Source organism: Saccostrea cucullata, unplaced genomic scaffold, assembly GCF_032062105.1.
Source record: "Saccostrea cucullata isolate Sc308-1 unplaced genomic scaffold, CSIRO_AGI_Scuc_v1 ctg1606, whole genome shotgun sequence".
Classification (NCBI taxonomy): Eukaryota; Metazoa; Mollusca; class Bivalvia; order Ostreida; family Ostreidae; genus Saccostrea; species Saccostrea cuccullata.
Window position 1 is genome coordinate 48,414 of NW_026939592.1, and position 23,984 is coordinate 72,397.

A 23,984-nucleotide genomic window follows, 5' to 3' on the forward strand; every position below is an offset into this window, starting at 1 on the left:
ATACCACAATAGTCTCGTTTTCCCCAGACTCGCGCTCTCGAGACTTTGCCCGAGTGAGAGTCTGGTCTGATTCCTATTTAATTTTTGTAACCAGTAGAGGTCGCTAAACCGGCTAACAAGATGGCGATTCCAATGAAAATACATATGAGAATTTACTTTTTAAACAAAGATATGTGCGTTTTTTGTTCCTTGTAAAGCAGACAGAGGTATTTTATTATAAAACCAGGTAAAAGTAAAGGCGCAGCCTCTGACTTTTTAAAGAATACAGATCTTAGATTCGAAAAGAATGTGTCAGCCAATGAAAATCCATACCGATTTCTCGGTAAGCCTCGATTTGAAATTACAAAAATTAAATAGGAATCAGACCAGACTCTCGCTCGGCCCAAGTCTCGAGAGCGAGAGTCTGGGGTAAACGAGACTAATACCACAAACAAATTTTTTATCTCCCACACAGAAGAGTTACACTGATAATTTTTCAAAATTCCTTTCTATGGAAATGTAATCAAAAACTTATTATTAGTATATATGTAGTATCAATTTCATTAAATTTTCCTCTCTTTTTTTTTTTTGGCCATATTATCTTGCTTGGCCAAACAATTGTTGTTTAAGTAAACAAATATCACATCTAAAAAGAGAGAGTTATTCTGTTTCATGATCCTACCCGTACGAAACAGTCCGGGAGGCTTAGACACGGCTCAGGCACGGATTCCGTCTCCTGAAAACTGTGCTTTAGCATTCCGTGCTCCTATGTAAAGCAATTGTGGAAAGCCGTGCCTAAAAGTGGTCGAGGCACGGACACGGCACGGGATATTGGCCGAATTATTTAAATGAGATCACACGGTTTTACAAAACCCGTGTCAGAAAGCCGTGCTTGTTTCCATATATGGACTCACGGATTCTGTAAACCCGTGTCTGAAACCCGTGTCCTTTTCCATATACGGAGACACGGTTTTTTTGAAACCCGTGTCAAAAAAGCCCTGCCTTATACCATATAAGGAGTCACGGGATCTGTGCATTTGTCTAGATCTAGGTCATGGCCTTTAGAGAATGTCCTGATGTAATTGTGAATGCCAAAATAGTGACTGAAACCAAACTAACTTCACATTAATTGCTTTACATTTATGCTAAGTTTTAGAATTTCAAAATCTTATATGAATGTGTACATTTACTTTCTGTTAAAGATTAAATTTATCAGTTACAATTCATGCTAGTTTTAATTAAGATCTTAATGATAATGTACAATATTCAATTCAATTGTAATTTAATCTAGTAGCTATAAGTTTGCACAATCTGAGAAAGAATTTAGTATAAATAAAACTTTCACTATATAGCACAGAGATGTCACATTAGTGAAAGTCCGACTAAAGTCATAAAAAAAGCCTAAACTATTTCATCATGTTCATTGTCAACATTGCAAAACAGGAAGATCATGAAAATTGAAAAATTAATTAATTTATTCTAGATTACACTTACTGCATTTAGTTTAAAAGTGAAGAAATTATCCCAGACTGACATACATGTAAATACAATTCCAACTGACATCTATTGGTTAAATATCCTTTAAATAGAGCAAAAAGACACACTGACTTAGCTCATGACGAAGAATCCCTCCAATTTAATATTCAAATAAAGGAAGTTATGATTGAGCATGCTCAGTAAAAAGCCGTGAGATATAAATAAATAGTTTGAAGCAAAACCCGCCTCAGTTAAAAACCGTCTCCCTGGGACACAGAGTCCGTGTCTCCACACGGGTTTCTGTGAGTGAGGAATCCTCACTTTCAGACACGGAAGCCGTGTCCGTGTCTTGGACATGCAGAACCCGTGCGGCTTGTTAAAAACCCGTACGGATTCCGTGTCTTAGCCGTGCCCAAGCCGTGCCTATTCCGCCTCGAACTTTCGTACGGGTAAAACACTAATTATGATCTTTGTATCTCATAATATGAACAACTTTTAATCTTTCTTTTCGTTTTCGGTATTTAAGGTTAAAAAAGTTGTTCTAAAAATGAATGAATGCAGCTGTTTCTGTGAAATATGAAAATATGAGTTCTAAATTTGTTTTTGCAGTGCTTTGAAATGCTAATTGCCAGATGAGTTCCATTTGCACAATTTTTAAATTTAAAAATGAGTTCCAATTGCACAATTTTTAAATTAAGATTACTAAATCACACTATATATGTAGTATTTATGCAACTTTTATGTTTTCTTTTGTTTTTGCAATGCTTTGAAATGCTAATTGCCAGAGCAAGATATTGGTTTAAAGAATGTACTTAATAATTTCAAATATTTTTCATCTTGTTCAGTTGCATTCAATTTGTCTGTTCAATACACTTTTCATGATATTTTAAAAAGGTTAAGATAACTCAATGGTTAATTTTTTACATCTTGTGCAGATGTCAATAACAGTGAAATGTATTTGTAAAAAAAATATGCCAACTTTAAAACTACAGTATAATGGACTCAAATTTGGTTTAAAAAAATGATTAAGTCCATTGTCATAATATCTTTTTAATGTTGCAAGTGTCTGAAATCACCTACATGAAGCATGCACTTTTTGAAGGTAAGTAGTGTGGGAAGAAGGGGTCAATGGCCAACCCGTAAAGGGAGGTAAACCTGCTTCTTTCAGATGGTATATAAATAAAAGTGAAAATTGCTTCGAATATTGTTTTATGGTAAAATTTCAGACATTTGCAAAATTTTTACCTATCAAGTATTTTTTACTTTCAAAACTAAACAAAATAATTTGGATCATAACACTTTATAAAATGGTTAACACATTGCTTTTGGACAAAACTATTGAATGCAGATGTAAATTAAGACATTATGTGATTGTTGTACAATAATTAATATGTAACCAATATATACTATATTATATATATATATATATATATATATGCAAATATATTGTATGATTCTAGATTAAGATGTTTTATTCCAAACTGCTGTTATGATCAAGAACTTTTATTGATTAATTATAAACATCTTTATAGTTTTCTTGTAGTTCATTATATACTGAATAATTTAAACCTCAATAAATCTGATATAATCTGATATATGTCCAAGTTTATTGCATGAGGTTTATAGGAATAAGAAGGAAAGGATGAATTTGCAGTATATCATGGATCACATATCACAGTTTATTTTTTAAAGTATGCATATTTAAATTGCACAAAGCACATAAAGATATAAAATGAATTCATCACTTCAAACGGAGATTTAAGTTTTTTTTTCAAATGCATAGGTATAAAGACCAAGGGTCATTCATTCAGAATTGTGAATTTCAAGGCCCCTGGGTCATGTGGATCAAGGGTAACATAGCGGAGGAGGGCTCTAGATTATATACTGAAAATGAATTACTGCCTTCAAACATTAATGATCAGCAAGGGTGCCTTTTCCAAATTTGTGCAATGTGTGAACCTAGGGTCAGGGGTTCCTGTGGGTTGTGGCACTACTGATTATTGCTGAATATTACTGATTAGTTGAAATGCATTTTTTCTCTGCTCTGCCTATTGGTATTATAGTAACTAAACTAAGCATGCTAACTAAGTGTTATGATATGCAATGGTGCATCTTTCAAAATTGTGCATGTCGTAGCCTCTGGTTTAAAATATGAACCAAATTCAATGACTGGAATTTAAGTTGCTTGATGCTCAGGTGACCTATAAGGCCCATGGGCCTCTTGTCAAGTTGTTAAAATCATGACCCCAGGGATAGGGCGGGGCCACAATAGGGAATCCAAGTTTTACATAGAAATATATAGAACAAATCTTTAAAAATCTTTTTCTCAAATCATTGAGTCAGGAATGCTGAAACTTCTGTGGAAGCATCCCTTGGTAGTGTAGTTATCAAGTTGTTAAAATCATGACCCCGGGGGTAGGGCGGGGCCACAATAGGGAATCCAAGTTTTACATAGATATTCACTGTATTTAGGAAAAATCTTTTTAGAATCTTTTTCTCTAGAACCACTGGGCCAGGAAAGCTGAAACTTGTGTCGAAGCATCCTCGGATAGTGTAGATTCTAAAATATTAAAATCATAAAAGGGAAGAGGGTAGTGGGGTACGATATAGCAAGAGGGGAAATTTGGTAAAGAACTGATCACCCAAGTTACTCAGTTGAGCGATGTGGCCCATGGGCCTCTTGTTTTAGAAGTCTTTGTCACAATGTTTTCAATCTTTAATATGATGGAGAACATACCCAAATGATTACAAAAAGTGATTAAAATATTTACCTTTCTCCTCTAACTAACATGACTAATGAGAGATAGCTAGGCTATTTACCGATACTCATATTCTTGACCTTTTTGCACTTACACAGGATTTAATAATTACATGACTGTTTGGGGCTACTTTCAGATTAAATATTTATCAGAAATTGTACCTTTAATTTAAAAAGATCATATTTAAATTGTAATCTAACACCAAGCATATGAATGAGTAACAAATAAATGTTATAAGGAATGCACATCATTTCATTATAGATATCACAAAAATGTACACACGATCTACAACACGTACATCTTTGACTTAGACACATTTCATCAATATATTACACTATATAGCTGGCAACTAAAGATTTCTTACGATTTTTGCATTCCTTCAAAATGGTTACGTACCATTCAAATTATTATGAAAGTTGTATTATAATACATTGTAATTTCATTCCACTAGATAGTCTTGGGTTTGTCAACTTCAGGTGTAGATCTAGTAAATGAAAGGTGCCTTCATATTTTCTCTTATTCCAGAAATATATTGCCATTAAGCATTATAAACCAAAAAATAATTACTCATAACTGAAAGGAAAAAGAAACGCATAATAAACTTTTGAATGAAATTAAAACTTTTATTTCCAATATGTTTTCCAGTATTGTATTCAAACATTTTAATTCAACTTTAAACAACAAGTAACCGAAATCTTGTGTGACTTTGACTGATAATTCCCGAGTTATTGAAATTGATATGTTGATACGCCTCCCCCCCCCCCAAATTAAAATAAAAATTCTCATCATGTCCCTTGCACATTAGTAACAGCCTTGATTTTCTTGTGCATTGAGTATTTATCTTTCTCATAGGATTATCATTCAATCCTTCCGACGTTACTCTTAATGTTTGAGAGTAGATGTTTTATTCCAAAGCTAACAAATCCCCCAGCCAAATAAATCCCACGAATTTTCGATTTAGGATAGAATTTACCGAATGTATAGCTTATTCGGTACACGTGAATATTGTAAGGAAGTCTCGACAAACACTGGCTACATTTTCTCAGCGTGAACATGCTAAAGACATCACGCATACGGCGCGTACATGCGGGTGTGAGAGTAAAATTGACGTAAAGTTGCCAAGCTTGCGTACCAAATTAGAGCAGAGAGTTTCTGTCAGTATTGGGGTGAAAATATGAGTATGATTATCTGCTGTAAAAATATCGTTTTCAGTAATAATGACCCGACAATATCCGAGGTAGCATGATGAAAAGCCCTTCCTTGATGTGACGTTGTTACGCGCTAACATCATCGTCATGGTTGGTTGGAAACATTTTAAGTTACTCTCTGACAACCGAAAAAAAATTTTTGGTTGAAAAGTTCAAAACAAACTGCACAACAACATGTTGTTGCCTTTTTATTCAGTTATGCAACTCAATTACTAGACCCCATGTAACTTCCGTTAGCCATACCATGATTGGAATTTATACTGACTACAAATACCGGAAAACGATGTCTATAACTCTAATGCATCTCTTGGCACTAAAAAATGTGATCACAAAATTGTCATCATCAACATGCACGTGTATTTGGCTTTTTATCAATTCCCCTACGTGACGCCATACATTTCATGGTTGAGTAATTTTGACCAGCGATTTTAGTGCACAGTAATCAAAATACATATTTGACCAATTTTCATAATTTTTGGCAACATAGTTAAATGTAGTTTGCTATTATGCTATTATGCGTTTCTTTTTCCTTTCAGTATATATGAATTGAATTAAGATTATTTTGGCATGATTGAATTCTGTGAATTTCAAAATGCAGTATTTTCTACCATTTTTATTGAAGCTGTCAAATACGGGAAAAAGTGACATTGAATTAATTATGACGTCATAATAGATTTAGTCTAGAACACTTCAGGTTAAACACATTCACCAGTTATGATGTCATACGACGTAGGTTCTACGTTAACAGACAGACGTGATGTGTTCATAGGAACCAAAACAGGTTCAAACATGCGTTAGAATAAATTCCTCGAAAACTTCTCAAAAGTTCTAAGCCGTAAATTGAAAAGTTAACATTTTTTTTCATTGGTCCACGGTTGGCTACAACTCTCCAATTAATGAATATTGACCGGCGTTTTACAATGCATATCAGCCAAGGGTTTATGGGGAGCGTTGCGGACAGAAAACCCTTGGCTAGCGAAGATGAATGTTCTAATTAAAAAGTATGACCCAAGAATCAAATGTCTGAAATCCAAATTATTAAAAATACTGGTCACTGGTTTTAAAAGATGAAACCTATGCGAACAAATCTTTCAAACAAAACCAATGATTACATATTATGCTAAACATTAATATTATTGGTGATTAACTTTACAAAGGCTATTTTCCACAACAGAAACAGTTAGATCCCTGCTGTGATTTAATCTTTGATTCACCAATACGATATCAAACCACCTAAACACATTATTGTCATAACAAGAATCAGAATGTCAATAATTAATTTCACATTCAAAACGATGTTAAATATTATAAAAAAAATAAGGAAATTCGCAACCGATTTGTGTTGGTTTCTCTAAATTAAGAATTACGTGGCTGATGGGTGTTGCCTTTTAAGTAAATCTGCTTATCCTCTGTGCCGTCTTTCTAGCTGTCGAAAATGGAACTTGGAAGGAGTCCCTCATCAACTTCTTCATGGCCATTTTCTGGTTTTTGTTTACTTTAACATGATTTGCTATCATTTCTTCCGATTAACCAATCAGAATGCGCTTAACAACAACTAATGTTCATATTAAGAAAAAATCAAACCTAAATTGAATCGAATTCCCAGAAAAACATAGCGAATCAAACTGAAAGATTGTGAATCGTGGTTAACCGATATTTCTGTTAATCGTGGCAGCCCTGATCAATAGTTATTGTAACTTCCCCTTGCATTGACCCAAATAAAGGTAACCTAATAAAGCAAAGCTTTCTTCTTTCAGTGCCCTAACCATGCTAATAAAACCTGTGCACATATTTAGAAGTTCTAAAAGCATTGTGGTATAATGTATATTGTAATGTTTATGCTATTGGCATCTTAGTTTCAACTGCAGAGTAATATGCCTAAATTGGGTTGAAAATAGCTCATTTTGGAAATATGCATCTTTGCTTGCCAAGGGTTTCTGATATATGCTACTCTCCTCATGAACCCTTGGCATAAGGTGAAGTCAAAAGACGGGATTGTTTTCGTCACGTGATTTCCAATCAATCAGGTATGCACAGATTGCGTCATCGACAGAAATAAAGACGCGTGGTTAAAAGAATTAAATCAAAAGTTTTTTTCAAGAATATTTAAGAAGCAATAATTGAGTTATGTTTATTTATTATTTATAGTACACAAAGATGCTTCAAATTGAATATAGATTCTTAATCACATATTTAGAAGATATTGGATGACACTATATCTATTCATAGAATTGTATGTTATCTTACGGATAGTTGTTTACTTGCGTTTTTTCATTTCCAAGATTAAAGAGTCAAGAAGTATCCTGAACGCAAATATCGTCATTTACAAAAAACAATTGCTGATTGGTCGACCGATCGAGAAAAAATAAACCCAACTTCTATGAACACCGTATGCCAAGGGTTAATGAGGAGAGTAGCGTATCAGAAACCCCTGGATAGCGAAGATGGGAAATATGCTGCAGAAATAAGTCTATTCCCAAGGAACTCTGAGTCCTATCATATCAAAATTGCAGAAATCGTACATCCGAAAAGGGGGTAGGTGCGGGAGGGGGTTACCCCCAGGGAGGTTTGGGGGACCTCTCCCGAGAAAATCTGACGCAAAATTAGCGCTTTGGAAAGAAGAAAATTGTAAATTTAAACAAAATATGTATGCTTGTTATAATTGATTTTGAATTGGGCATTTGGGGAATTTCGCCTATTAAACAGTCATAACTAGTAAGCTTTTCTTTTTAAAGCAAACTCTTATAAATTCCGAAAATATATGTCACCCCAAAGTACATAGAAGTTGAAAAAATTTCTAAGCAGGTTATTTTTTAGACATCTCCATCCTGTGATTTGAATATTTGGAAACTATGATACATATATAGGCATTTATATTATTTGTTATAAATTTGAATATTAAATATGTTTTCAAAAATTGGTATTTAAGTATTATCTTTTCATTATTTTGTAGTTCTAACAGATAAGTTTTAGACAGAGAGAGAGAGAGAGATTTGGTGTTAGCCGATTCCGTCGTACCCCCTCACTCTTCCTATGCATGAACCTGTGTCAAACAAATTTTAAAGTTCTAATTATTTATATACTAGCTTGTATCAGGAACGCTGCTGAGCGAATGGAAAAATAAAAAGAACGTTTTAAGGGTTTGAAACTGCATGTACGAGGGTTGTTCGAAAATTATTGAGGCATTGTGTATATTTTGCTTTCAAATGAACGTCTTTCAGTGAAAGTAGGCATATACGTTTGACATACACTAAAGGTTAATTAAAATAAAAATAAAAATTCTCATCATGTCCCTTGCACATTAGTAACAGCCTTGATTTTCTTGTGCATTGAGTATTTATCTTTCTCATAGGATTATCATTCAATCCTTCCGACGTTACTCTTAATGTTTGAGAGTAGATGTTTTATTCCAAAGCTAACAAATCCCCCAGCCAAATAAATCCCACGAATTTTCGATTTAGGATAGAATTTACCGAATGTATAGCTTATTCGGTACACGTGAATATTGTAAGGAAGTCTCGACAAACACTGGCTACATTTTCTCAGCGTGAACATGCTAAAGACATCACGCATACGGCGCGTACATGCGGGTGTGAGAGTAAAATTGACGTAAAGTTGCCAAGCTTGCGTACCAAATTAGAGCAGAGAGTTTCTGTCAGTATTGGGGTGAAAATATGAGTATGATTATCTGCTGTAAAAATATCGTTTTCAGTAATAATGACCCGACAATATCCGAGGTAGCATGATGAAAAGCCCTTCCTTGATGTGACGTTGTTACGCGCTAACATCATCGTCATGGTTGGTTGGAAACATTTTAAGTTACTCTCTGACAACCGAAAAAAAATTTTTGGTTGAAAAGTTCAAAACAAACTGCACAACAACATGTTGTTGCCTTTTTATTCAGTTATGCAACTCAATTACTAGACCCCATGTAACTTCCGTTAGCCATACCATGATTGGAATTTATACTGACTACAAATACCGGAAAACGATGTCTATAACTCTAATGCATCTCTTGGCACTAAAAAATGTGATCACAAAATTGTCATCATCAACATGCACGTGTATTTGGCTTTTTATCAATTCCCCTACGTGACGCCATACATTTCATGGTTGAGTAATTTATAATGTATATTGTAATGTTTATGCTATTGGCATCTTAGTTTCAACTGCAGAGTAATATGCCTAAATTGGGTTGAAAATAGCTCATTTTGGAAATATGCATCTTTGCTTGCCAAGGGTTTCTGATATATGCTACTCTCCTCATGAACCCTTGGCATAAGGTGAAGTCAAAAGACGGGATTGTTTTCGTCACGTGATTTCCAATCAATCAGGTATGCACAGATTGCGTCATCGACAGAAATAAAGACGCGTGGTTAAAAGAATTAAATCAAAAGTTTTTTTCAAGAATATTTAAGAAGCAATAATTGAGTTATGTTTATTTATTATTTATAGTACACAAAGATGCTTCAAATTGAATATAGATTCTTAATCACATATTTAGAAGATATTGGATGACACTATATCTATTCATAGAATTGTATGTTATCTTACGGATAGTTGTTTACTTGCGTTTTTTCATTTCCAAGATTAAAGAGTCAAGAAGTATCCTGAACGCAAATATCGTCATTTACAAAAAACAATTGCTGATTGGTCGACCGATCGAGAAAAAATAAACCCAACTTCTATGAACACCGTATGCCAAGGGTTAATGAGGAGAGTAGCGTATCAGAAACCCCTGGATAGCGAAGATGGGAAATATGCTGCAGAAATAAGTCTATTCCCAAGGAACTCTGAGTCCTATCATATCAAAATTGCAGAAATCGTACATCCGAAAAGGGGGTAGGTGCGGGAGGGGGTTACCCCCAGGGAGGTTTGGGGGACCTCTCCCGAGAAAATCTGACGCAAAATTAGCGCTTTGGAAAGAAGAAAATTGTAAATTTAAACAAAATATGTATGCTTGTTATAATTGATTTTGAATTGGGCATTTGGGGAATTTCGCCCATTAAACAGTCATATCTAGTAAGTTTTTCTTTTTAAAGCAAAGTCTTATAAATTCCAAAGATATATGTCACCTCAAAGTACATAGCAGTTGAAAAAATTTTCTAAGCAGATTATTTTTAGACATCCCCTCCCCGTGATTTGAATATTTGGAAACGACGATGCATATAGAGGCATTTATATTATTTGTTATAAATTTGAATAAATATTTTCAAAAATTGGTATTTAAGTATTATCTTTTCATTATTTTGTAGTTCTAACAGATAAGTTTTAGACAGAGAGAGAGAGAGAGATTTGGTGTTAGCCGATTCCGTCGTACCCCCTCACTCTTCCTATGCATGAACCTGTGTCAAACAAATTTTAAAGTTCTAATTATTTATATACTAGCTTGTATCAGGAACGCTGCTGAGCGAATGGAAAAATAAAAAGAACGTTTTAAGGGTTTGAAACTGCATGTACGAGGGTTGTTCGAAAATTATTGAGGCATTGTGTATATTTTGCTTTCAAATGAACGTCTTTCAGTGAAAGTAGGCATATACGTTTGACATACACTAAAGGTTAATAATACCAAGAATTATTTTACAAATATAAATGTTTTCTCTACAATGGTTTATATATGTGTCAATAGTTGGGGTACCCGGAGCAGTCGCGGAATCAGACATTGAAAAAATGTAATCCCAAAGTTCTAACTCTTCGTGGATCAATAATGAGAGCTAAAATAATTCAGTTTAAGTGTATAATTTTTCAGCTTTGGTTCAAATTCATGTTGTGCAACTTTGATAGAATTTTGATCAGAGATACGGAGATCATAAAAAAATTAAGCGCGGTAGAGAAATCTGCTAACAACGAAAAAATTGATTTTGACGTCAAGGGCGGAGCAGCCAGTATACCTAAAATTTTGTGTAGCGCAATGCAGAACTCTTTTCAAGACTGAACGACTTGCTAAATCAATAACAATGAGAAAAAAAAATGATGTGTTAGGGTTTGTTATTTCCTTGGTATACTTTTTTTTTAGCAATAAATTAAACATGAGTAAAATTAAGAGATATGGACGACCATGAGTTATTACATAGAGTATTGATATCGTTACGGTATTTAACCCGCGTTGCATAAATTGGCACCGCATGATTCTAAGTCGTCCTTTCCCAGAAATGAAAATTTTTGACTGAGGTAGCAACAGCATACATTTTTAAAGAATAGTTTAAGAAAAGAGACTGTTTGATTTTTGTAATGTTATATATGTTATAACAAAGAAGGAAGAGTATTAAAACGCTTCCCGATCGTTACACATGCGAAACAATCTACGGCTAACCTAAAGTTTAATGACGTAGCGAGGCTGCTCCGGGTCGATAGACATATGTGTATTTATTACTTCACAGAAACTTATATAATTATCGTAGGAATTAGAAATTTTGCTTAAGTGTTTTAGACGTTCTTTATAAGATGTTGATGAATTTTCATGAAATTATCTCCGTCCTTTATGGAGTAAATGTAATTGTCTCAATAATTTCCGAACAGCCCTCGTAAGTTTGATACTTAATTTCAGTTTATTTCGCTATATAAGGTAACGATTAATTGGGATTAAAACAGCAAAAGGTTTCCACTTTGTTGTGAGAAACTCAATTTTTCTTAATTTGTCAAAATAGATGTGCCTCATGTTAGCAATGGTGAGCGCGCGAGTATGAATGACTCGCTGAGCTGACCATGTGACCTTACACATTCTATTTAATTAATCCATCAGGCAAAGGCGTGGATCTGATAATTTTCACGAATAACCAACCTAAATACTTCCGGAAAACTCCAAACAAATCCTCGCATTAAATACATAAATACAATTATTATTCCTAAAATTGTAGTTTTTATTTATTATTGACAAATTAATATATTACATTTATTTAAAAAAAAAAACATGACCATATATTTGGCCCAAAATTATGTGTAGGCATTTGCCTTTTTGCCTTTATGGACGCTACGCCACTGTTTGGATGTATACAATTAGATTACTAGTTTAATTTTGAACTTTGCCTTAACTTAAAGACAACATTTGTTTAGGTGAGGTCTGTAATCTCTGATTACTTAATGTTTAAGTTTGGTATATTTCTATGTGACCAGTCTAGTGTTAATTTCGCCTTGTTCAATGTTTTTTTTTTTTCAGATGAGGTTTAAAATTAATTTGTTTACCCATTTTTCATTTCATTTATCTATTTGTAGATCCAGAATGCTATCCAAAACTGAAAGGGAATGCAAAAAAACGAGACAGGTATTAATTTTTCTGCATAAGACCATCTTAGAAAAAATGTTTGGTTGCCCTCTCTTGTCCGATTGACAAGAAATGGCCCGACTCTAAACTTTTTTACATTCCAGGACACAATATTTTTTCCGATCACATTTTGTCCGGCGTTCGTCTGTCTGTCTGCCTGTCTGTGTAAACTCCTTCTTAAGACCATTCAGCTAATTTCAACCAAACTTGGCACAAAGTATCCCTGGGTGAATGGGATTCAAGTTTGTTAAAATGAAGGGTCACATCCCTTTCCAAGGAAAGATTATAAATAATTACTGAAAAATTAATGACATCTTTTTTAAAATCTCAAGAACCACTGGGCCAGGAAAGAAAAAAACTTAAATGGAAGCATCCTCAGTGTAGAATCAAATTTGTTCAAATCATGACTCCCTGGGGTAGGGCAGGGCCACAATGGAAAATCAAAGTCTTACATACAGGAAAGTGCCACAAGTTTATAGACAAAATGGCAGATATCAACGTCAAAACGGCAATGTAATACAGTTTTTTAGAGGCTATAAAATAATAATGAATTTGGTAATATAACCTTCTGATCTGATTATTTTTAACATCTGAGAAGGTAAGGATCTGTAGAGGCTCCGTATGTAAGATACAGGTATATTAATCCAGATGTCATGTATATCTCTCCAAGTCAGTGACATTATTAATGTTGGAAAACCTGTGTTTCAGTTTTTTTTCAAGAGAAAGCAAATATTTTCGATAATGTTTGCATCAAGAGACTTTGCTGACCAAAACATACCTGGAATTGAGTTTCTTTATTTATATGCTTGTACTATTCAGACATGGTGAACCAGTGCATTGTCATCTTGAAAGACAATCGTTATTAGGAAAAGATTTTGCTACAACCAGCCACAATTGTTCTTCAAGGATGTTTATATATTTTTTTGCATTAATGTTGCCATTAACCACAGTCAGTGTACCACCTCCATTCCAAGTGATGCATCCCCACAACATTAAACTCATGACAGGTTTCGGCATTGCACCGGGGCTGATGCATGCTGGTAACCACTCTTCCCCTGCCTTTCTCCAAATATATACTCGGTTGTTTGGGCCTAAACAACTTTGCATTTGTCAGAGAAGATGACTTTTGACCAGTTATTGTCAACAGTCCACAGTCATTTGCCTCTCGCCCATGCCACGCGATATTTTCAGTTTTGATCTCTAATTCGAATTTTCTTCCTGCACAAGTGCGGTGGTACTTATTTTTAGATAAATAGCAATGAACTGATCTTTCAGACACAGGAAACATCCTACCTTGGTTGAACTTTCCTGTTATATTCCTTTAATGGAATGATTAGCCTTTACAAGCCTCAAAAGCTGGCATTCGTCTCAGAAGTTCATTTTTCTGGGACGCCCGGATCTTTTCCATTTTCTGTGCTTCCCCTCATTGCACACAGTTTTACAACATCAATCACATCATACACAGTTTTCCAGTCTCTATTCAGTAATCTTACAGTTTCAGAATAATATTCTGTCTCTCTGTAACTGTCTACGATAATTTGTTTCACAGCAGGTGTTAAATTTTTAGACTTTCCCATTGTTTCATTTAAGCGATTGTACTAGGCGACCGTATATTAAACAAATGGCTAAGTTTTCGGTACAGTGTAAAATATATATGTGACAATACTTGAGAATTTTTTTTCTAAATATCATCCTAAATTTTGATGTGGGATGAAATATGTATCTATACTTGCTAAATGCATCATTAAAAAGATAACTTCCAAAAGAAAAATGTTTTTATTCATGAAATTTTTAGATAACCTGGCTGTCCACATCACATGTTGGACAAACAGGACAGGCAAAATCAGTTGCCATCAACTTCAAAATGAATTGCAAATCTACATTTCTTGTACTATATTCTAGGTAAGCAATACTTGATATCGCGATTATTTAACTTAGCGGAACTCTTTCGCAATGGAGGTAGGAAACGTCTGTTGGCTGCGGAGAAATGTGCTATTGAATACAATACAAGATCAATCATTGTAGAATTTATAAGCACAGATAAGTAAAAAAAATCCTGGTGGAATACCTTCAGTTGCTAAACAATCGCTGAACCAGCCCAATTAATTTTTGAGAGGAGGTAATCCTAAAATGTTACATTTTTAGCTCACCTGAGCCGAAGGCTCAAGTGAGCTTTTCTTATCACATTTTGTCTGTCGTCCGTCCGTCTGTAAACTTTTCACATTTTCGACTTCTTCTCAAGAACCAATGGGCCAATTTTAACCAAACTTGGTACAAAGCATCCTTGGGTGAAGGGTAGTTTAAATTATTAAAATGAAGGGCCAAGTCCCCTAGCTTACAAGGGAGATAATCAAGAAAAGACAAAAATAGAATGGGGTCACTAAAAAATCTTCTTTTCAAGAACCACTGGGCCAGGAAAGCTGAAACTTATGTGGAAGCATTCTTGGCTTGGGTAGTGTAGATATTAAATTGTTAAAATCATGACCCCCAGGGGTAGGGCGGGACCACAACAGGGAATCCAAGTTTTACATTGAAATACATAGAACAAATCTTTAAAAATCTTCTTCTTAAGAACCACTGGGTCAGGAAAGCTTAAACTTGTGTGGAAGCATCCTTGGCTTGGGTAGTGTAGATATTACATTGTTAAAATCATGACCCCCAGGGGTAGGGCGGGGCCACAATAGGGAATCCAAGTTTAACATAGAAATATATGGAACAAATCTTTAAAAATCTTCTTCTTAAGAACCACTGGGCCAGGAAAACTGAAACTTAAGTGGGAGCATCCTTGGGTAGTGTAGATATTAAATTGTTAAAATAGTGACCCCCCTTGGGGTTAGGGTGGGGCCACAATAGGGAATTCCAAGTTTTACATAGAAAAATATAGAACAAATCTTTAAAAATCTTCTTCTCAAGAACCACTTGGCCATGAAAGCTGAAACTTGTGTGGAAGCATCCTTGGGTAGTGTAGATTCTATAGTTTTAAAATAAAAAAGGGAAGGGGGTTGTTGGGCATGATAGGTATAGCAAGAGGGGGGAATCTGGTAAAGATCTGCATCACCCAAGTTACTCAGGTGAGCGATGTGGCCCATGGGCCTCTTGTTATTAATGATATTTTTAACTAATCGGGCTCTTCTCATAAATTTTTGTAAATGTAAACAATGCCATGTGGCCCAGTAATCACGTGAGATTTGAGCTTTCTTGACTCCCCTGCAAAAGAGCCTTAGTAAATTAGATAACTGCAAGGTACTCACAATATACCGGTAATGTATTAGGTTTAAACTTCTTCTCATATTGCAAAATCATATAAACGCATAAAAATATGAAAAAAGTGACGAAGTGTTGGATGAACAGGGACAAACAAAAAGTCTATTTTTCAGCTCTCTATGTTCAAGGAAAAGTATTTTCAGCTTTGGAATTTGAAATATATGATGACAAAAGACATAAAGTGCAAAGAAAATTGGGAACAATAGATAAATAACATAAGTATGAAACTTAAAAATCTCATTTTTTATGTTGGACAAACAGAAGACAGATGTTGGAAAAGCCTGGATGGACACTGAGGATTTAGGGAATTTTAATCTCTTTTGTATTAAATTGCACATAATTTCCGAGGAAAAAACACACAAAATGATCTATCTCCATCTAAAAGATATTTATTCAGATAATTATTGACACATTTTAATGTTTTATGGATAGATTAAAGAGAAAATGACATTAATTGTTTTTTAGGAGAAAATTATTTTTTCTAATAAAATTATTATTAGGTATTATGAGGTATTTTCACTGTGTGTACTTGTCTTAAGAGCATGTCTTACGAGAAAACCATGCAAAAGGTTATGGGAGCAAGGTTCTCTGATCAACTTCATGTTTTGTGTGTAAATTTCTTCTATAATATGAAATATTTTGCTACAAAAATTTTTTCAGTGTGATGTCACTTAAGGGGTTAAATCGCCACTGTTACTAAAAATAGAATTCTTGGTCCTTACGCAGGGTGAAAACAGGAATTTTATAGGATTTTATATTTAAAAATTCAGCATTTTACTTGATAATGATATACAATATCCATGTATGGTTGAAAGTAACAAGATACACTTGTTTCGGAAAATTTTTCATAATCACAAACTGTGCCCCCGTTTAAGTGCAAAAAGGTCACAAATCTGGCATGTTTCCAGATTTTTGAAACCTGGTGAAAATATTCACTTTTCAAAAACCTATAACTCAGAAAGTGACGCCTAGAATCAACTCAATCTCATACCAATTATTAGACAACATGTATGTCTACATTATATAAAAAATCTGTCTTTGGACTCTCAAATATTTTGCTGTACTTTTTACTTAAAGTTGGACATTTTTTTTGTGAATTTTCAAATTTTCTCATCCCTGAACTTCAGCAAGGAGTTATTTTGCTGATTTAAATATTTTCAAAAATTTAAGTTTAGCTGTTGAAAAATACCAGTATATTGTACATTTTTTTTTCTCGATCAATAATTATTTCCTAAGGGGTTAAATAAGGTTAATTGGGGAGGGGGGGGGGGGTAACCAGAATTGTATTACTTTACATTTTCTTTGAAAAAGGTGATATTCACATACTGCTTAGTACCTGTTTGTCAATCAGTAGACCAAGTGTGTTCTCTTTTATCTTAAAAAAAAAAACATTTGCTTGATAGACAATAAACATAGTACACTGGTACCTACTAATAAGTAGATGGCCCCTTTTAATTTGGAGTTCACAAGGTCAAAGGTCAAGGGTTATAATTCTCGATATACAGTGGAGCCTCATTTATCCGGACGCTTTGGTTCCAAGTAAATTTGTCCGGATAAGTGAAGTGTCCAGATATCTGAATTACCAGTTAAACATAACAAAATAACATTAAAAAATTCCATTCCGATGAAAAATCGTCCGGATACTGAAACATCCGGATATCTGGCGTCTGGATATCTGAAGGTCCACTGTACCAGTATGTAGATTTTAATCATTCAAAATCTTGAGGACCCATTGCTTGACAGACATCAAATTTAGTACACTGCTTCTTGGAAAGTAGAGGAGCCCTTTAGATTTTGAGGTCACAATGTCAAAGGTCAAGGATTCAATTTGAATTGAACAAAACAGAATATTAGAGCCATTTTCTTGACAGACATATTGTCATGGCAACAAACTCAAAATGAATGAACACCAAGTTTTAAAAATCAACAAATTCGAACATTTGTAATTTTTAATTTTGATTGCAGATTAAAATTTGAATATTACTCATTAACCAAGTACATTCAACAACAAAAAAATTACAATGCTTGACTGCTTCCTGATATTTTATATTCACTTCCAAAATTAAAATGACCTTGAAATTTTGTATGCTTGAAAAAAATCTACTCGCTTAGGGATACATCATGGTTCTAAATTACGATAAGATTTAAAAGAAAAAATCACAGTTTCCCAAATCATATTCTGAATTATTTGCTATACCTGTATACAGGAAATTAGTCTTTATAACAGTGCTATATTTGGTAAAACTAAAGCACTGTTGACCTTGAACTTTGATCTTATCTAACTTAACAAACACTTAAAATTTACTCTGAATTTCTGTGTATTCCTGCAAGTGAAACCTGATACATATTAAATATCAAGATGTTTACAATGTTTAAGTACATGTACCAATAAAATGGTATAAGTTAACATATATGAAATACCCTAAAATTTTGGCAACTACACAAGCTTCTTCAATCATAAACTGTCTTTTTTTTCTTCATGTTTGGTACACCATTTGGGTTGATCTTGAGGTCTCAAGCTTTCATAATCTATGAGGTGTATCCAAACTATTCTGTTCAGTATGACCACATTTTCTTCCTATGTAGCATCCAATAACTTCTGGAGAAATTGAACAAGCACTGAAATTTCCACTCCTGGTTTGAAGAAGAACTGGAATGTTTCCAAATATACAAAAGTAGTACTCAAAGCATGAACCTGTGAAAAAGGGCAGTTTTCAAATTAAATTGAAATAAACCATACTAGACATATTCTAAGATTTTTAAAAAAAAATTTCATGTTTATGATAATGCTCCATTTATATTTTCCAATTGAAGAAAATGTCATCAAATGACTTGGGTAAGATTCTTCACAAATTCTTCTGGCTATCTTTGAAGAAAACAAGAGCTTCATATATCCTTGAAGTAAAGTAACAGAATAGGAAAAATGCATGTTGCAAATCGACAGACAGACAAGGCAATTCCTAAACATGTACTATAGTATAACATATCTTTACCATTTTCTCAGCAGTGGCAATTGGTAATGCTTATGCTGCATTGTCTCTCCTCTTCTTATTTCTGGATTCTGTTCACAAAACTAAATTGGAAACCCTATGTAGTAATTCTTTATAGCTCCACAGCTGAAAATCCCATTGTAAAGCCCAGTCCTAACCAGGGAAATGTATTTGAATAATCTGAAATTGCACAAGAAATATAAGAATGAAATGAAATATTCTTTACAAAGTATAATTCTCCAGACTTATATTTATTATATTAGTTGTTTTAAACACAAACCTGTCAAGGACATGGTGACCTTTAATTTGAAAAGTCTGCAGTCAGCACAAGTATTTGACAACAACTTTTTTCAAAAAATAATTGTGATCTCCCATAAAGAAAATTCTAGTTTTCTACTATTGCATAAAGCCGAAAATCATAAGTGTAGCCATCTTCATAACATCTCTTAAATATGTGAAAAAAAAATATTTTGTTAATTGAGATTCTTTATAATCATGCATCCCACATAGAGGCAATAATGGTGATTTAATTGACAGTGAAGACCCATCTATCCAATTCTTAATGTACCCTATTAGTGAACAGTCTTTGAAAACCCTGGACCCATTCAACTTTTCATTCCCTCTTCATCACCCCACAAACAGTCCAGTCCAATACGAAAAATTGTAATATTACTAAAATTCGTAATATAAGCAATTTCTAACTCTTCTAAGAGTTACTTCCCTTTTTTCTGATACAGTCTCTTTGTTATGTTTCATCAGAGATTATATGTCTCTGGTTTCATCTTTATGATACCGTGGATATGTATGGTTAGTGCATTTTCTTTGTTTTGGAGCATTTGATCCAAGTGCAAGCGGATTCAGAGTCTAGTGAAAGTCTTACAAGTTATCTCTCGTAACATCTCGTTGTTTGAGATGAGGATCTGATTTTCAGGGTAGACTTCGGGAAAAATATAGGGAATTTGGGGATTATAGACCATTGTGACAAGCTTGAGGATACATTGAATTTTATGGAAAATTGTTCCTATCCTTGGGAAAATTCTTATATAAGAATAATAAAACAAAATGTTCACTCACCCATTACCATTGTTACTTTCTTCTTGCACATGTTGCATTTCCATACTTGTTGATAGACATCACTGACCAAAATGACCACGTGATACTAGTACCATTGGGGCATAATGTATTTCTGACGTCATACTTCCATAAACATCATTCAGTTTCTTTCAATGCTTTATTTTGTCTTGCATTACGAAAACTCGTAATATATAGTCTCTCTTAACTTGCTATATTACGAGTTTCCGTAATTTAACTATATTACGAAAAATAGTAATATAAGAATAATATTACGATATTTTGTAATATTACGATTTCTTGTAATATTACTATATTTCGTAACATTACGATTTTTCGTATTGGACTGGACTGACAAAGGCTACTTATGCTATTTATAATTCTGCAGATGTGAATATTTTGCAATATTGTTGAATTTATACAGATATATTACATGTATTTTTGTTGCTACATGTGCATGTACCAACCTTGAAATTTCTCTTGACAGGTTTGCTAGGTATATATTCAGGTCCAGTACAATCACTAGATTTAGCTACGTAGGTAGAATTTTTTTATAGAAATAAATTACTTTGGTACAGAGCTCAATAAAGCTACTTAAGGTAGGTAAATAAAGCTAACTAAGTAGGTAAATCAAGCTACCTAGCTAAATCTAGTGATTGTACCAGGCCTGATATTGTCTTGTAAAAATTCTTCTCTTGTACATAATCAAGTCACAATCAAAATTGTTTATTTATTTATTTTTTACATATTAATAAGCCTTTTTTATATTAAGGTACATAGTATTATAAACCAAGATCCAACTACCTGTTTCTTTTTCAAATTCAAACATTGTTGATGCGGTATCATCATCACGGGACCATCATCACTACATCCGTCTCGCTACCAAATAAATGTTCGCTGTCAGAATCATATTCACCTAAATCAGAGCCAGAATCTGAAGACTCGTTGACATTCACGCACCTGAATCTTTTTCTGAGGACGTACAACTACAAAACTTCGCAGGATGCCATAATGTTTACACGTGGTTTAATACGGAACCGTATATCGATCCCGATGGATTTCATAATTTTTTTATGTATTTTATACATAGGCCACTAGTATATATACGTAACAAATTACATTCACAGGAAAGGACATATTTCTTCAAATCACATATATATAATTTAGGCCTATGCCTAAAACGATTAGATGACTTCGTAAACATAATCATTATCTACCTTCTCTACAGAAGAGCGCAACAGGGGAGATAATTCTAAAAAAAAATCTAAATAAATAGTAAAATACGATTTTTTCATAGGAAAAGTAGGGAAAAAAATTATTTATAGCTTTTATAAAATAAAATAAAAATTTATTTGTTTATATATGTAAATATTTTACACAAAATTCATTAAAATTACTGTTAAAAGTTAAACTTATAAAATCATAAATTTTTCCATCATTTGAATTTGAGGTAATTTCATTACGATATTACTTTCCGGTCCTTGAGAGTCCAAAGGTGGATTTTACATATTGTTTGGATAATATCCTAGAAATTCTAAAATGCACAAAATTCTGAAAAAAGAAGCGTCCCTTTCTAAGAAATATATCCCTGAATATTGACAAAAAATGAACCATTATCATTTTTTGGCACCATGCCAATATTTGTGCCCTCGGGACAGCCTTCTATATAGGGGTTTTACAAAAAAAATTGATTCCAACTTAATTTTACAACTTAGTTCTATGAGAATACATTGCCCTTTTATTTCTATATTGTTTTTTTCTTTTTTAATATTAGATATTGAAATTGTCATTTTTACACCAACTTTTTTGCATTTTCCCTTGAATATTGACCAAAATGAATTATTGGCTGTTACTAAAAATAGAAACAACCCAAGCAAAAATAAACAACATATTTCTGACTCTCAATGGGTGTCCTTTAAGTTAATAATAAAAATTAGTTTGTTCTTGAGAGTGCCTACCAGAGCATTTTTCTATATATCTGCATGGTTTTCTCGTAGACAGGCTCTTAAGAAGATGCCCATCATTTGACACTGAAAGTTCTGACATTCTGTTAATAATAAACTTGAAATAAAACATTTCACTAAAATTAGACAAAAACTAAAACATTCTATAAAAATATTTATGATATCAATACCCCCATCTGGATATTTGACATCTACATTATAAGTGGTGCTGTATTGAAATCTAAAATAAACTGTGGATGTAATGAGCCACCTTAAATCAACCGTATAATGGCGAATATAGGATGGAGTTAAAATACAAAAATAGGAAAAAGTTTACTTATCCCCGGCTTTAGCAAGGAAAAAATGGAAAGGAGGGAGGGGGTCATATCCTACGTGCCAGAGGTCAATGCCGCTCAAAAAATGTATTAGTGTATGTTTCATTAGTATTAGTAGTTTTTAATTTGTGACCAACCTGTGTATATATTTTTCAAATACTCTTTTTTAAAAATAAAGGTTAAACTTTTAATGTACCGGTGCATTTGCGATATTTAATATAATGACTTCTTATTATTATGAACTTTTAATTTGAATTGGGCAAAGAATTATTTAATTGATCCCGAATTCGATTGGCAAAAAATCTGTATCTAAAATTACATGGGAAAAACTTCATAGTGTTTATATGGAAAATAAGATTTGATCAATTCAGAGTTAGAATTACTCTGTTTTATAATTAAACTAAAGGTTAAAATTTATTTTCGAAACAAGTGCATGTGCTCTCAGAATGCGTTTGATAACACATTACGAAATGCTTTCTAATACTTTCAGTGTTGGTCATTCGAATAGAAATAAGCCTTCATTGCTTTTTATAACTTCAGCATGTTCTCTGAATATTGTTACACAAAACTACCAATTTCAACAAAATTCATAGCTAGATAATGTACCGAATTTTTCCATTTCACAGTGTGACGTAATAATTAGATGTGCACAAGAAAGTCGCCCAAGTCATAAAAATTGCGTACCCCGTTTTAATGACGTCAGCAAACCCGCGACCTACGTTAAATTTACAACTGACTGAAAACAGCCAAATACCTACATATTACGTCATATATGATGACAAAAGATACCATGCTTATGTTAGCTGCAGATCTCATGGATCTGTAGCGTTATGGTTTTATATATTTGTCTTTGACCATAACGCTACAGATCCTGTAATGCAAAAAAGGTGCAATTTAAGGCGCAATATTTTATGCACATTTTTAGCCCACCTGAGCAGAAGGCTCAAGTGAGCTTTTCTGATCACATTTTGTCCATTGTCAGTCCAGCTGTCCGTCCGTCCGTCTGTTAACTTTTCACATTTTTGACTTTTTCTCAAGAACCACTGGGCCAAATTTAACCAAACTTGGTCCAAAGCATCCTTAGGTAAAGGGAATTTTAAATTGTTAAAATAAAGGGCCAAGACTCATGACAAGGGGAGACAATCAAGAAAATACATAAATAGGATGGGGTCATTAAAAAAATCTTCTTAAGAGCCACTGGGCCAGAAAAGCTGAAATTTATGTGGAAGCATCCTGGGGTAGTGTGTAGATTCTAAATTGTTCAAATCATGATCCCCGGGGGTTGGGCGGGGCCACAATAGGGAATCCAGGTTTAACATAGAAATATATAGGAACAAACTTTAAAAATATTCTTCTCAAGAACCACTGGGCCAGGAAAGCTGAAACTTATGCGGAAGCATCCTGGGGTAGTGTAGATTCTAAATTGTAAAAATCATGACCCCAAGGGTTGGGCGGGGCCACATAAGGGAATCCAAGTTTTCATAGAAATATATAAGAACAAACTGTAAAAATCTTCTTCTCAAGAACCACTGGGCCAGGAAAGCTGAAACTTATGTGGAAGCATCCTGGGGTAGTGTAGATTCTAAATTGTAAAAATCATGACCCCAAGGTTGGGCGGGGCCACAAAAGGGAATCCAAGTTTTCATAGAAATATACAAGAACAAGCTTTAAAAATCTTCTCAAGAACCACTGGGCCAG

General features: G+C 33.7%; 1 protein-coding gene across 1 annotated transcript in view; it reads left to right on the forward strand.

Moving 5' to 3' along the window:
• The window catches only part of LOC134253421 (uncharacterized), an 80,962-nt gene that overhangs the window by 35,227 nt on the left and 21,751 nt on the right, over window positions 1-23,984 (forward strand). Inside the window, exon 5 of the mRNA XM_062735947.1 lies at window positions 12,635-12,683. Coding sequence (XP_062591931.1) covers window positions 12,635-12,683 — 49 coding nt within the window. The remainder of the gene's footprint in view (window positions 1-12,634; window positions 12,684-23,984) is intronic.